The sequence below is a fragment of the Octodon degus genome, unplaced genomic scaffold (assembly GCF_000260255.1).
Source record: "Octodon degus isolate 3935 unplaced genomic scaffold, OctDeg1.0 scaffold00074, whole genome shotgun sequence".
In the NCBI taxonomy this organism is placed as follows: domain Eukaryota; kingdom Metazoa; phylum Chordata; class Mammalia; order Rodentia; family Octodontidae; genus Octodon; species Octodon degus.
In genome coordinates this window covers 3,038,330-3,053,276 of record NW_004524650.1, presented here as the reverse complement: position 1 = coordinate 3,053,276, position 14,947 = coordinate 3,038,330, and the positions used below count along the sequence as shown (strand labels likewise).

At 36.5% G+C, this 14,947-nt stretch overlaps 1 protein-coding gene across 2 annotated transcripts in view; it reads right to left on the bottom strand.

Annotated features, from left to right (window-relative positions):
- Dpyd (dihydropyrimidine dehydrogenase) overlaps window positions 1-14,947 on the bottom strand; it is a 978,184-nt gene that overhangs the window by 304,086 nt on the left and 659,151 nt on the right. For both annotated transcript variants that reach the window (XM_023720254.1, XM_023720255.1), the window contains exons 15-16: window positions 14,121-14,189; window positions 5,688-5,771 (exon numbers count right to left, since the gene is read on the bottom strand). In XM_023720254.1, the coding sequence (XP_023576022.1) occupies window positions 5,688-5,771; window positions 14,121-14,189 (153 nt within the window). The remainder of the gene's footprint in view (window positions 1-5,687; window positions 5,772-14,120; window positions 14,190-14,947) is intronic.

Sequence of the window (14,947 nt, the reverse complement as noted above, 5' to 3'; positions counted from 1 at the left end):
TGAAGATTTAGAAACACGCCCATAATACAGTGGAAAATATGGAGAAAGCACCAAGCAGGAGGCAGAGATAGGGCACCAAAGCTAAGGGCCTTGTGAGCTGGTTCCATCAGGTGAAGCAGATCAGGCACCTCCCAGTCCCCAGTTCTTATCTTGTACATAGGACTTTGCCCAGGAAAATCTTTTTTTTTTTTTTTCTCGGAACCGAGGATTGAACTCAGGCCCTTACACTTCCCAGGGAAGTGCTTATTCTGCGGAGCCATCTCCCTGGCCCCTGCCCAGGAAAATCTTTAATGCTTCTGTCAGTTCTACAAGTCTGTGCTGCTCCAGGCCACATGATTATCTCAAGGCAAGAAAATAAACACCTTATATGAGGAATACTTCAGGAAACATTTTTTTCAAAGTAAAACATTTTAGTAGAATTTTAAAAAGATGTGAGATTATTCACTTGAAACAGTAAGAGGAATTACATTTAGGAAGATGGAAGACATCCAAGAGGTGGCATTTGGGTATTTTAATAGATTTCATTGAGTTCAATTGTATTCATAAAGTAATATACTGTTATAGTAAATGAATTTACATAAACTTCATATAGACAACGTTAAATTGGATTGTTAGGACATGAAAGAAGCTCCCTGTGTTAGTTACTTTTCTCGTTGTTGAGACAAAATTCCTGACACCAAAGTTAAAGGAGGCAAGGTTTATTTGGCTCACAATTTGTAGAGATGTAAGTCTGCAGTTGGCAAGCTCCAATGCATAGTGGCATGGCGGAGGGGTATCGCAGAGGACAACCAGTCTATGGCAGAGCAGAAGCAGCAGAAGGCATCAAGCAGCAAGTCCAAGCGACCTTAGCAGCTTCCCTCTGCCCCTTCATATTCCCTCTGGGCTGCTGGTCCTAGAACAGGTGCCGAGCCAAGCAGTGGGCCAGTTCAGTGATCACACACACGTGATTCCAGCATCATGAACTCTAGGTCCAGCCTTCTCTGGATACGCCCTCACCTATGACCACAGGAGGCTTGGTGGGGGACATCTAGACACAAGCCATAACATTCTCTTCACCTCAGTAGAAAAAGTGCAGATAGCAGGCTTAGTTTTGCATATATTTTTATATATTTAGAGAAATAGGAAATCAGAACTACAAAAGATGTCAGAGTTTAATTAGCCATGCATTTTGACTCTCTGAAGTGAACACAACCAAAACATTTTTACCTTTACTTGAGTTTCAGGGATACGGGGGACACTACGAAGAAAATGGAACAGTAGGCTCATGTGGAAAGAACCAAGGGTTTTAATTTAGTCACATTAAGTAGCAGAACATTATTTAACTAATTATAGCCTTTAAAAAAAATAACTGCTACTTATTTACTTATAAAAGGAATAAAATATGCCAAAAAGCGAGCAGCATCCGTTGGAGCAAAAATACTTTGGAATCTCATAAAGACAATAGTCTTCCTTTGTTTCATGATTTCAGTGTGTGTGTGTGTGTGTGTGTGTGTGTGTGTGTGTGTGTGTGGTTCTGGGCCTCAAACCCAGGGCCTTGTACATGCAGGGCAGAAGCTCTACCATGGTGCCATATTCTCAGACAAGGATTTCACTTCCCAGCTTCAGTCACTGAGAATCAACTGTGATTCCAATGTATTAAATAAAAGGTTCTAGAGCTATGTCATAAGACATAGCTTTGAACAATTATTATTAAAACATATTGTTATAGCTGTCCTACAGCACTATTAGTTGTTGTTGATCTGTTGTGGTGGAACCTAATGTGTAAATCAAACTTTATCGTTGGCATATATGTATGAAAAAACATACTGCTTTCAGGTACGCTGTACGACTCCTGAAATGTAACCCCCACTGAAACAGGTATTGTGATAAAACACTGGCTTTATGTAGGGTAGAAAAATGTTAAAGTGTTTTGAAAAGAGCTACATAATGTGAGTTTGCTACTTTAGAGCAGGGGATCCTATTACCTGTTGTGTTAAAATTTGCAAACTATTACAAGATTTTTCATTTTGTAAAAATATCAAGTTTTAGGTAAGGAAATGCATGCTTCAGGAGACTAAATGGCTTGGTCAAGGTGATACATTCAACTGATGGAAAGAATACAAAAGAAGAGTATCTTTATTTTTTATTTTAAAGATAATTTTAAAAAACAATAAAAGCAACACCAAATTTCAAAATAAGATGATAGGAAATAAACAATGATTACTATATTGCATATCACTATCTTCAAAGTAGTTGTCCAGATTACCAGAAGAATTGAAAACATCATACCACAGCAATATATATGTACCATGTTTATAGCAGCATAATTTGTCACAGAAAAATCTGAAACCAACCCAAATGCCCATCAACTGAGGAATGGATAAAAAAGATACTGTATTATTATGCAAAGGAGTACTGCTCAGCCAGAAAGAAGATAAATTCAAGGCTTTTATAGGTAGCTGGATGCAACAGACCGTATTTGTAAGTGAAATAAATCAAACCCACATGTGTAAACATTGTATAGTATCCCTAGTATAAGAAACTGAAAGAATAAATAAAATAAAAAAGGCACAATAATTCTGTGAAAAGGAAAGTAATTTCTTATGAGGAAAGAACAACTAGGATGGGGAAAGGAGAAAAGAAAGAACGAAGGAAAAAAGAAAGAAAGAAAGAAAGAAAGAAAGAAAGAAAGTAACTATGTATACATATAAATATGCATATATATACACACACATACACAAAATAGCGAAGATAATTGTACTATTAATTTCTCTTGTTTTTTGAAAGGAACAGTTATGTCCAGTTGTTTCATCAATTTTGCATGCCTATATCTGGTAACAAGAACATCTTCAAACAATTAGCACTGCTGAAGTGTCTAAGCCTTTTATGAATTTTCACTTCGTGGAAAATATGCACTTTAAATTATTAAGGTCAGTTCTAGATTTCCTTTATCTCAAGAAATTTCAGAAGTAAGTATGACCTTTATATATGATTAAGACAGTCTTTCCTGTTCATACATTTTATAATTTCAGTAATTTTTAATATATAGACATAGCTTAGGCTGATTATATAACGGTAAAATCTCTTAGGTACAAAGGCAGTATTCTTCCCTTATTAAATGTTTGTATGGGCTGGGGAGATAGCTCAGTAGAATAAGTGTTTGCCTGGCAAGCTCAGGGTCATGAGTTCAATTCCTGGTATCATAAATAAATAAATAAATAAATAATTGTATGAAAAATAAAGTGAAAGATAAAAAAATAAGTGTTAGAAGAAAATGTAACAAAATAATGTGTATAAGAAAATGTACTGTGTCTGATATGTAAACATTTTAGCCATTGAGTTAATGTCAGTGTCTTATTCATGCACTAAGCATGGGTCAGGCTCTGAGACTGCAGAGAGCTCTGTGCTTGGCACATGGAAGCATTTAACGAATCTAGGGCACACCCATTTGGATTGCTAGTCAGTCCCCCAGCACTGAGCACAATTGCCTCATTGCACCAAATTTCAAGTGTTTTAGACTTTAAAACTCAGAGAGAGGAAGAAATACAGGGAACAGGACCAGAGGACAGTGAAAAGAGGTAGAGATGAAGGAAAATAGGTACCAGACAGTGGTTGTGCCCATTTCAAAAAGTCTGTTATAATAAACAATTTTAAAGCATTAATACCCTTTCTTTCATTTAAAATACTGAACATTCATATATCCTGAGTTCATATAATCACTTAAATTATGTTGGAACAGAAATGATCAAAATTAACTTTACTTTTTGATTCTATAATTCCAAGAGAACATGATTCAACAAAAATTTCTAAACTTGGGCTGGTGAGATGGCTCAGTGGTCTAAAGCACCTACTTAGAACAAGTTTAGCAAAGCACAGGGACCGCGGTTCAATCCCCCAGCACCACATGCCAGCCAGCCCCACCCCCTGGTGGGCTGAGCTGGCCACACACACACACACACACACACACACACACACACACACACAAATAAAAAAAAAATTTCTAAACTTGGCTAAAAGAATTGGTTTTGATTTTCAAGGTAGTATAACAAACAAGTGAAATGGAATTGTTTCCAATCTTGCTGTAGCCAAGACATCCTGGTTAAGAAAGCGAATGTTTTCCAAGATATTGAGAAATCTTAGTAATATCTCTAACTATAGAAGTTGATCATTTGGCATTGTCATTCTAAATAATACTAGGGAGGATGTCGCTAGGACACTTCAAAACTGGGTAAGTCTGGATGTACTCATAAATCAAAGCCTAAAAATCAAAGTTAGCTGGGACTTAGACAATATTTTCAATATAATATTTACATTTGTGGCAAAGGATAAATATTAGAATGCATCCTTCCTTAACAAATTAATCAATAGATTCAAAATCGCCATAGCAGTTTTTATGCATTCGAGTGAACATTATCTGTATTCTAAGGTTTGCACTGAACAGGACAACCTTTTCCAGAGGTGGGAAGATTGTGCCGCTGGCATCCTTCTAGGAGGATGAGCCTTCTTCACTGAGCTTCTTCAGTGACCTTCTGAGCATCTTGACTTTGGATTGCTGTCATGATGTGACTCAGACAGAATTCTGCTTCGCCCTACTTGTTCATTCAGAACTAGGGTTCTACTACCGTACTTACCTCTTATGAATGGGACATAAACATACTTGAAAAAAGTCAGACCTGTTGTCCAATAAAAACGGACATCTCCTGCTGTCTCATAAGAAGTTCTTCTTATGTAATAAATCCATCCTGAATGTTAATTAAATATTTACAAAGTGTGCTATAAATCCCTCAGAATGCTAATATGAAAATAGGAGACCATGTTCATTTAATTAAGCAGAAATTTTGCCCTGCAATAGTAAGGGTCTCTAACTTTAATTCAAATAAATTCAGTCACTCTAGGTAAAAAAAAAAGTTGAGTACCTACTGTGTACAAATCTCAGGGCAAAACATGAATATAAATGTAAACATTGTAAGAACTGAAGATCTATCGCAAATTAAAAGATTTCACAATATTTAATTCATACCATTACCCACTGGACTTCAAGATAAAATTAGATTCACAACACCAACCTTTTTAGTATTAAGATTTTACACTGTTCTTTAACATACAACATTGCATTTAGTTACATAAAGATGCAGAATTTTCTCTATATTAACACATTAATTGACAATATATTTATTAATTTTTAATGTATTTTAGCATGATGATTTCATTTATTGCACCCCAAAAGAAAAATAGCATCAGAGTCTTTTTGTAGCTCCCCCAACACAGTTAGGGAATAATGATCATATGCTAAAAAATGTAAAATGCAATTTGTGCTGTGCCCCATTTACTACAAAATCACTATGAACAATGCATTTTGTACAGTATATTGCCCTAGGGAAACTGATCAGCATCAGGAATGAATAAAGAACATTGCATTTGAAATCAGCTAATTCTGCTTCAGTGCTTTTAAAAACTATTTGTTATGATATTACTTCCTGTCAAGCACATAATGTGATGTTTTCCTCAATAAAACTAAGCAGTTGCTGTAATTTCAATATCCCTCATTTTCCACTTTTTGAGCACTAAATATTTAAACAATGCAGACCTGGAAGTCTCTAGCCAGTCATCTGACCCAGGCATCTCCTTGCCTAAAGTATAGTAATGAGCCATGCAGGGACCAGTTCTGCCACCCTGACATACACAGTGGCAGCTGTTGGGGTCCTTACCTGCCCACAAGCCAGACCCATTCCTCTTTCTCCCATGCCATGTGGACATGATAGATTTAACTCCAGGGCATCTGCTCCAGAAGCCTTTAGGACAGAGAAGAAAAATGAAGAAAGGGCAAAGCTTTAATTGTATGTCAATATGGTTTTGCCATTGATAACTGAGATCATATTTGTCAAATTTTAATGATTACACTTTCTATATTACAGCTATCTGTAAGGTATATTTGAATGTTGTAAATTAAGGTACGTATAATAGCAAAATATTTATTGAATGCTTAAAAATATTTATTGAATGCTAATCATTGTTCTCTCTGTCTAATATTTGCTATCTCTAATTCTCATGATCCTTGTATCATTCTGCTTATTATATACATAGGAGATCAGAAGCCTAAGAGGTGAAATGGCTCATTGTGAAGTGATGCAGTCCAGATTTTAACTCAGATCTATTTGACATCACATTGAATTTTCCTACACTGTTTCTATTTTTCTAGAAACAAATTTTACCAATTCATCATAACTGATACTGAGAGTAGACACGCAATGGCAAATGGTAGTAGTCCAGCTAGAATGAAGGTGTAAATTAAAAATGCTTTTAACTGAAATTAATTTTCACCATGTTTAAAAACAGTCCATCCACTGATAGTTTTGTCCACCTTTAATAACTAAACAGGAATCTTTCTTGTTTAAATCATCAGTTTATTAGTAAATAAATGAATCATTTCAAAATGAACAAAAGAGCTCACATTACATTGCGAATCTTAGAATTCTTGGAAAGTCTTACGTGAAAAACAAAAATTAACAAAGTACTTTTTAAAGTTTGTATTATTATTATTATTATTATTATTATTATGTACTGGGGATCAAACTTGGGACCTTGTTCTTGCCAGACAGGCACTTATGCTGCTGAACTATATCTGCAGCTCTACTTTTTAAGTTTATTTTAAAAAATGGACAAACATGGTAATAACTAAATACAAATTTCATTCTCTTGTTTAATTTCTAGAATTTCTCCAGTGACACAATTTCTTTTTAAGTAAAGCAACTAAAAGCTTGAAACACTTTTCAATGATAATATTATAACACATCCATGCACTCACGCAAAAACTTAAAAATTCACCATTTTCTAGGTATATTAGATCTGTGTTTTACCAAAGGAGTTCTTTTAAAATTTCTATTTTCTTCCCAATTGTTCAAAATTTTTGTGGAATTCTTCTTCTGCTTTATGAATTTTAAGTAGGATCTTAATAGTCTTAAAAATACCAGCTCGCCGCCTCTGAGTTCACTTTCTTGCTTTTCTTTATGTGTTGGCGAGCCTGCTTTCCCTTTTGCACATTTGTGAAAATCCAATTGGTCATCCCATCCTCTTTTCTGTCATGGCTTCATAATGGCTCTTTGCCATTCTAGGGAAATTTGAAAATGCATCATTTTATTTGAAAATTATTTTAAATCATGCAGCTGTCTTTTTCCTGGCTCGGTACTGAGCAGGGGCAAAGCACAGTCTGATGAACTCTGATTTCTAATCCTAGGCCTCCTGCGAAGGAATTGGGGATGCTTTGGACACTGCTAGAGGTGTGAACTGAAAGTCGCAGGTCAGATCTCAAGATCTCATCATGCACAAACTGCCATCTGATTGAGATTACACACTGGAGTCATACGCAGTACTTCACTTTAAAATTATTTTTAGTTATTTTATGTGTTTCAGAAATCCTCTGGGTTTCTTATCTATCTAAAAATAAAACAATTAGCAAATCAACTCAACAACAATTTGGATTAAATAAAATGGAAGTGGATGCATAATTACATTATGCATAGTTCATTGAAAATTTATAATTTAAAATTTTATACAATTTATAGTTACCATAGTAACTAGAGCTAATATTAAATGATAAAAAGAGCTAATATTAAATGATTACTTAAACCATACACTAGGAGACTTCATGAGGTACTCTGAACGTTTTAGCTTACTTCATCATCAAAATAGCACATTACGTTTAAAGCCAGTTAATTCCATTTCCAGGAAATGATAATCATTCAATAACTGTAATTCACAAAATTAACATGAAATTTTCAATTAACATAACCTGGACAAACATTCTGCTTCATGTTAGTCACAAGCTTTTTAGCTTAGCCACTTAGCTTAGAGTTTATTTTACTTTATCAGTAATTATTAAATCATGAATGCAGAGTAAAAGAAAAGTTCATTTATGTATCATCTATCTATAACAATGTATATATATTTTTTGCAATAAATTCTGGAGCCAAATTTCATGAGCTTCAATTCCACCTTTACCACATGCTTTATGAACTTGAAAACTACATAACTATTATTTGACTTAGTTTGTTCACCTCCAAAAACATTGAAAACAATGTTATTATAATGTCTAAAAATTTAATAAATGTAAATGACTTGAAACAATGCCAGGTACTAATGCTTCATTAGTACTAACGAAGTTAGTACTAAGTTGAGTGTAACCAAATTCTCTCTCTCTCTCTCTCTCTCTCTCTCTCTCTCTCTCTCTCTCTCTCTCTCTCCTAACCAACTAGAACTTTTGACCTGTCTAAAAGCTGCATCAGTCTGTAAAGATTTGATATAACTCATGGTATCTTATATCACCTATACCTCAGAGAGGGGGGAAAAAAAGGAAAGAAAGGAAAAAGAAAATGAGGAATTTTTGTGAGGAATTCTTGGAATTGTGGGAGACATATAATTTCTAAAATTCCATGAATCATTTTATAAAAACTATCAGATAAACTAGGGTAGCAAGTCCATAAACTTTGTACAAAACATACAACATCAAACACAAAAGTCTTCTTTCCCTTGCCCCTCCTCCTTTCCTTACTTCTGTCTTCCCCTTATCATCTGATCAATACAGTTCTAATGTCACTGTGTAGGGCAGAGCAAAGTAGTGCCTGGCGCATTTGAAGAGGACTGTTAAGGGGCCAGGGTGGAACATCTGACTCTGGACATAGAGAAGGAATGGCTCTTTAGAAGGTGGCTTGGTGCACCAGAACCCCAGTGCAGAGGAAAGACCTCCATGGGTTATGAGGGCTGGCGAAGGGCATCAGAGCCCAAAGTGAAGACAGCTTTCCACTGTAGGACAAGAAAGGTATGGTTCTTGGATGATCTCTTACTGTCTTCTGTTCAAGGAACACAGGAGCCAGATGTTGAATTTCTAACTACATTACATAGTTTTAACTCTCTCAAAGTAGATATAAATGTTCTCTGGGCTCACAGACCTCTCAGGGATATACTAAGAGTATTGAACTAGCCTGGACCTAACAGATGCAAAGGCGACTATTGCATTCATCTCCAGGGGGGCACCCTTGTCTTTTGACTCCCTTCTTGTTTTCTTTTTTAAGTATTTAGTACAAGGTCTACAGGGTCTCACTACATAGAATGGACTTGAGTGATCCTCCTGTTTGCAGTCTCCCAAGTGCTGAGATTATAGGCATGTACCACCACACCCAGGCTCAATCACCCTCTCAGCATGCTGTGGGGGTGGGGCTGGCATGGAACACCGGGAATCAAACCCCAGTCCTTGTGCCTGCCTAAGCAGACACTTCAATCTGCTGAGCTATCTGGCTGGCCCTTTGTCTCCATGCTTATTGCCACTTCTCAGTGACTATATCCATCACATTCCTTGTTTCTAAGACACAACACGAGTTAAAGGAGGAAAAGTTGAATTTGGCTTATGATTTCAGGGATTCAGTACCTGGGTAGCAGTCTTTAAGGCAAGAACATTTGGGCAGCATGATGTGGTCAAGCACACCTGATAGATCCCTGGTGGCCAGGAAGCACAGCAGAGGAGCAGTGTCATAGGCAAAGGAGCAGGAATCAAACACTGCAGGAATCACACAGGCACCCCCAGAAGTATGCTTAATAATCCCCTGGCTAATGACTTCTAAGCCACCCCGTTGATACAGTCATGCTGAGCCAAGGACACTCATCACTGGTCTTATGATCTCTGTGTGATGCCTATGCTCATTTCATATATTAGCATATTTAATTAAATAATATATTACTAGCCCAGATGTAGGACTAGTACATATATTGATGACCACCTGGGTTTCTGAGTGTTTTATTTTTATTCTACTAGGAGTAATGTCGTTGCCTGTTTGTCTTAATCTTGTGTCTCTACAGAGAATTCCTCCTCTCATCCCACCAGTGATGGTTTCATCCACCCTTGGAGAGCTCATCTATTTATTCCTTGACATAAAATCCTTGGGTTTGGAAGTTATCACCTCAAATTTATTAGTGCCAAATAAAGTGTCACTCTTCCTACTTACTCTGCAATGGCTTCCTTTTTCTTTGTCACATGGCAATTTTAGAGCTCTGCACTCATACTCATTCATGCAACAAACACTTGCTGTGAGAAAAGGCCCATGCTTGGAATTGGTGACCAAGTAGTGACCCACACAGTTCTTTGCCCCATGGAGCTTATTTGTAATAAGCAAAGCAGATGGACCATTAGTCATGTCCAACGACACCCTTGTGAATCACCACTTTATCAATTGCTACAGATGAAAAATCTACACAGAAGTAGATCCAGATTTGAGGGAACCCAAAACTTAAATAATTTTGAGTGTTCTGCCTTATAAAATTAAAAATCATGACACAAAATTAGCTACAGGGGCTTAGAAGTAAGCACCCATAAGGCTAAGCTTCACTAACTTTATGGTAAATGGGCCTCTATAGATAGGACCCTATGGAGGGTAAGACAGAGGTTTACCCTCCCAGCCCGAGTTCAGGTTAAGGAGGAGAGGACATTGGAAGCTGGAGGACAGGAAAAGCTCTGAGTTTTGGTATGTGCTGAAAGAGCAAATGAAGGTGGTGGGATCTAGAATAAATTCAAGGTGACATCAGGGGGCTACTAGACAGAGGCAGGTCATATAGGACTTACAGGTCAAGTATTCTGAATTTAGGAAAGATAAAAACAGGATACACTTTGGAGACATAGAGCGGGAGAAGACTGAAAATCACTGTAGATAGGCTTCGATTAGGATGCTAGTAATTCACCTTAGACTAACTACATCTGACTTACATGCTTCTTCAAATGTATGGCCTTCACTGCTACACAGTGTTGCCCTCTCAGATGGGAAGCCCAGTCCCTGTTGCTGCTCTTACTCATATCCGTCAGCTCTTATAGGTTTCCTTAAAGTTCAAGCTGGGTTTCATTAAAAAGTATCCACTGCCTGTATGTGAGTTGGAGCCCCAGTCTGACCTTTTCTTCTAGTTTCAGATTTCGATGGAGAATTGGGCCATGTGGCACAGATAGAGCACACAGAAAGGCAGGAGAGTGTGGTATGCAACCCGACCCATGAGAGGAAGCAGCCAGCAGCTGCACTTTTCACCCTCCCTCTCTTCTAAACTTCTATGTGGCAGGATGGTCAGTATGGCACCCCTAACTCACATGACTGTCAATCTGCTTTATTTACTTGTGACGTTGTTACAGCCTCCATAATGTACAACTCAGGACTTATTTTCTCTTCTTCCCTCTCTCATTTTTCTTTTTTTAATTACATTTACTGTTCTGGAATTATATGTTTCAGTGGAACTTTCTTTCTTTTCTTTCTTGGCCGGCTCAGCCTGCTCTGAGGACGGGGCTGGCACATGTGGTTCTGGGGATTAAACCCCAGCCCCCTGCAGCTGCCTAAACTTGCCTAAGCAGGCGCTTTAGACAGCTGAGCTACCTTGCTGGCCTCAAAACCGGTTCTGTTTTGTAGGATAGTACTCATTAAGAAAGGAATGGATTCAAGATCTAGTAAAATCTATTCAAAATCTTTTAAGATCCAGTAATTCAAGCCTTCTGCAACAGCCCAGTTTAGTACATATCTGACTACATTTAAACTGTGAACATGTCCACAGTGCTCATCCACAGACATTCAGAGACTGTCTCTTATTCACTTTTGTTTTAGATGGCAAATAATATCTACTTCATTGATCCTGTGTGTGTGAAACTGTAATAGGCTAACAATGTCACCGAAAGGTAGGAGAGCATAGGCTCAAGTCTACACCCAGAGAACTGAGCAGTCTACCTGTGCTACTGAGTTCATGAAAAGTTTTACCACACTGTGAAGATTTTATAGGCACTGCTTTCTTCATGGTGTTCAAGGACTCTGACAGCTCAACTCAGGTTGAGGGAAGTATACGACTTTATGAACACGCATATACTAAGGCTAGAATGCACCGGAAGGTTTCAATCAGTGCAGTGTCATTTCCAGGATAAAACATACCCTTCTAAAGAATACGGATATTACAAAGGAGAAGGCCTGGCTATACATCAACTTTTACAAACAGATTTTAGCCCTACAATATACTTCGAAAATATACTTACATTTATTTTTTAATCACCCATACAATTTTAAATAACTACTCAAAATAATCAAATATTATGGCAGACTCCAGTGATATAATCTGTAAGAACCCCTCCCGTGCCAATTCTAATTCTTTTTTATTTTTATATATTTATTTATTTATTTTGCGGTACTAGGGATTGAACTCAGGACCCTGTGCTTGCCAAGCAAGCACTTATTCTACTGAGGTATCGCCCCAGCCACCAATTTTAATTCTAACAGTTTCTCAACCCCTACTTTGTCAGGATTCTTGTACAGCTGTCTTTATTCTAATGCCACACATAATACCATTTTTGTTTTCAGACTTTGGAATAAAAATCTCATGACAAGTTTCCCTAACTTTTTATTGTAGAATTCAAAAACTAATCTACAATAAAGAGAGGAATTTCACAAACTTGAAATATGCATATCCAGTCGTTTGCTAAACTTGAAACTGCTGGCATGCTAGTGTGCTTGTGTGGTGACTGATCTCTTGCATCCTTTCCTTCTTACTCCCAATGAGGTATATGTACTGGTGGCACAGCACAGTATCTTTGGCTTAAAAACAGCTTGGAGTTGTGATGGAATCATGCTGCCCAGCCTGCCCTCCAAAGAGATGCAAAGGCCTGAGGAGGCTTGTTTCAGGGGATACCCCTGGTCTAGTCCAGATTCAACATTATAGGACTTTGTAAAAAATTGACACTACGCACAGATGGATCTCAATATATAGACGGCAAACTGTGCAGAGCTTTCACAGGCTGTTTTGACTAAATAAAACATAAACTTTTCTTTATTCTCCTTCTTTCTCCCACTCTACCTTCCTTCCTTTCTTTCTTTCTTTCTTTCTTTCTTTCTTTCTTTCTTTCTTTCTTTCTTTCTTTCTTTCTGCTTCCACATAGTTAGAAGTTGGCATGAATAAAATTGTAATCAAAGAAAGAAATTTAATATGGAAAGTATCGTTATGTTATCTAATATGCTATAATTAAGGCTTCTGACATTTTATAAATAAATTCACCTATTTAAAAATTAATGTCCATTACTGAAGAAAATAATTTTTTAAAGTATTTTATTCTCTCAGAAAGGCAAAGAAGCATGCAGCATGATAAAGCCATTCATCACAGTCAGCTTAAAATTGGCAAAGCTCATACCAAGCCCAGCTCCGTGGAAGATTTCATGGTCAATTAGGTAAATACATGTATAAAATGGACCCGACACAGAAGATCATGAAACCAATTACTGATCATGTTTAATTTCACCCCCCTAAGTCCCAGAAGTAATTTTTCCTCTTACAGTTTTAAAATATCCAAATAAAATGTACAATTAACATTTTTAACACTATGGAGAGTTCCACAATATTTTAGAGCATGGAGTCAATTATTTTGAAAGTCTTGTTAGGATCAGCATTCTGCATTGCCAAGAGCTTGTCAAGAAACCCCAGCTAAGAGCAAGTGGATGGGGCTCCAAGACAGCATGATGAACATAAACGTCCAATTTTCATTATGTATTCTTTATTTGAAATACAAATTTGGGGCACATGGTTAGTTGTTTGCATTTGTGCAAGATTCAATTTATATTACAGAAAACGTGCTGACTAGTGTTCCATTCAGAAGCATTCTGTCCTACCATTTTATGCATGTCTGTATTCAAACGAGAGCTATATTAAATGAACCTTTTATGTTTTAAATATTCAAGAGTTTTATATTCAAAATTTCTTCTCTTACTGTCAAACTAGTTTGCCTAAAGGCAAGGTAAGATCAAGTTAGACTCTCAAAGGTAGAATTAACTGTTATCATGACATCCATCATAATATACAGTTTGCTTAATATGCAAATACAGAGTATCTGGATTCAGAGAATAAAGGACTTTTAGGTAGCATGTGCAATCCAAGGAACCATTTTTATAGGATAGATTCCTTTTAAATTTACATTTCTATCATTTTAATGGAAACATAGGGTAAACAAATTATAACAGAAATGTTTTAAGTCACATTTCCATTCAATTTCATTTCATCTGTGTTATTTTTTATGGCAGCTCTTTACTTAAAACTAATAGAAGTAGAAGAAGAGAAATAAAATGAATATACACTAAGGAAGCCATTACCTCAGCCATCTTGGAGAGCTCCATCCAGTCGTCTCTGTTGTAACTGCACATGATGCTAGCAATCACAATCTGTAAAAGGAAAAAGGAGAGAACACGAGTTCAAGTAGGCTTACTGTTGTGCACAAAAGTATATTAATATTTGAACACTTGAAGGAATTAGGCCTTAAAAATATACTACAAACTCATATGCTAACAGCCCAGTCCCCAAGTGACAGTGCTACTGGGAGTTGTCTGGATCAGATATTTAGTCATAGTGACAGAAATTTCACACACATACACACACACATGCACACACACACACAAACACACACAAACGATAGAAGGAAAATAATATTATAAAATTATGTTTTTCTTTTGCAAACTAATCATTAAAAGGATTAAGTACTATAGTAAAGCACAAAGTGACATTCAGAGCTTCTGATATATGTTAGAGACTTCTTAATTTACCATCTGAATGCTGGAGCAAGTTATTTAATTTTTTTGATACTCAGCATTCTGATTTCTAAAATGAAACTAATAATACTGATTTTGTTGACGTCAGAAAGTGGTGGTGGCAATTATATAATTTGTGTATAAATGAGTTTTTATGACAATGTTATCTAAATTCTATGATATGATATAATATTTATTAACATAATTAATAGTATAGCTACATGGTCTCAAACCATGAGAAAATGGGAAAGCAAAAATGATTCTGTCCTTCAAACACATCTTCATAATGCATTGTTCTTTTATATCTTATTGCATTTTGATTTAATCATAGCCTATGGTAATCCTGTAATGAAGGCCTCATGGATTAGTGATTACTAACACCAGTTCTGCTGTGA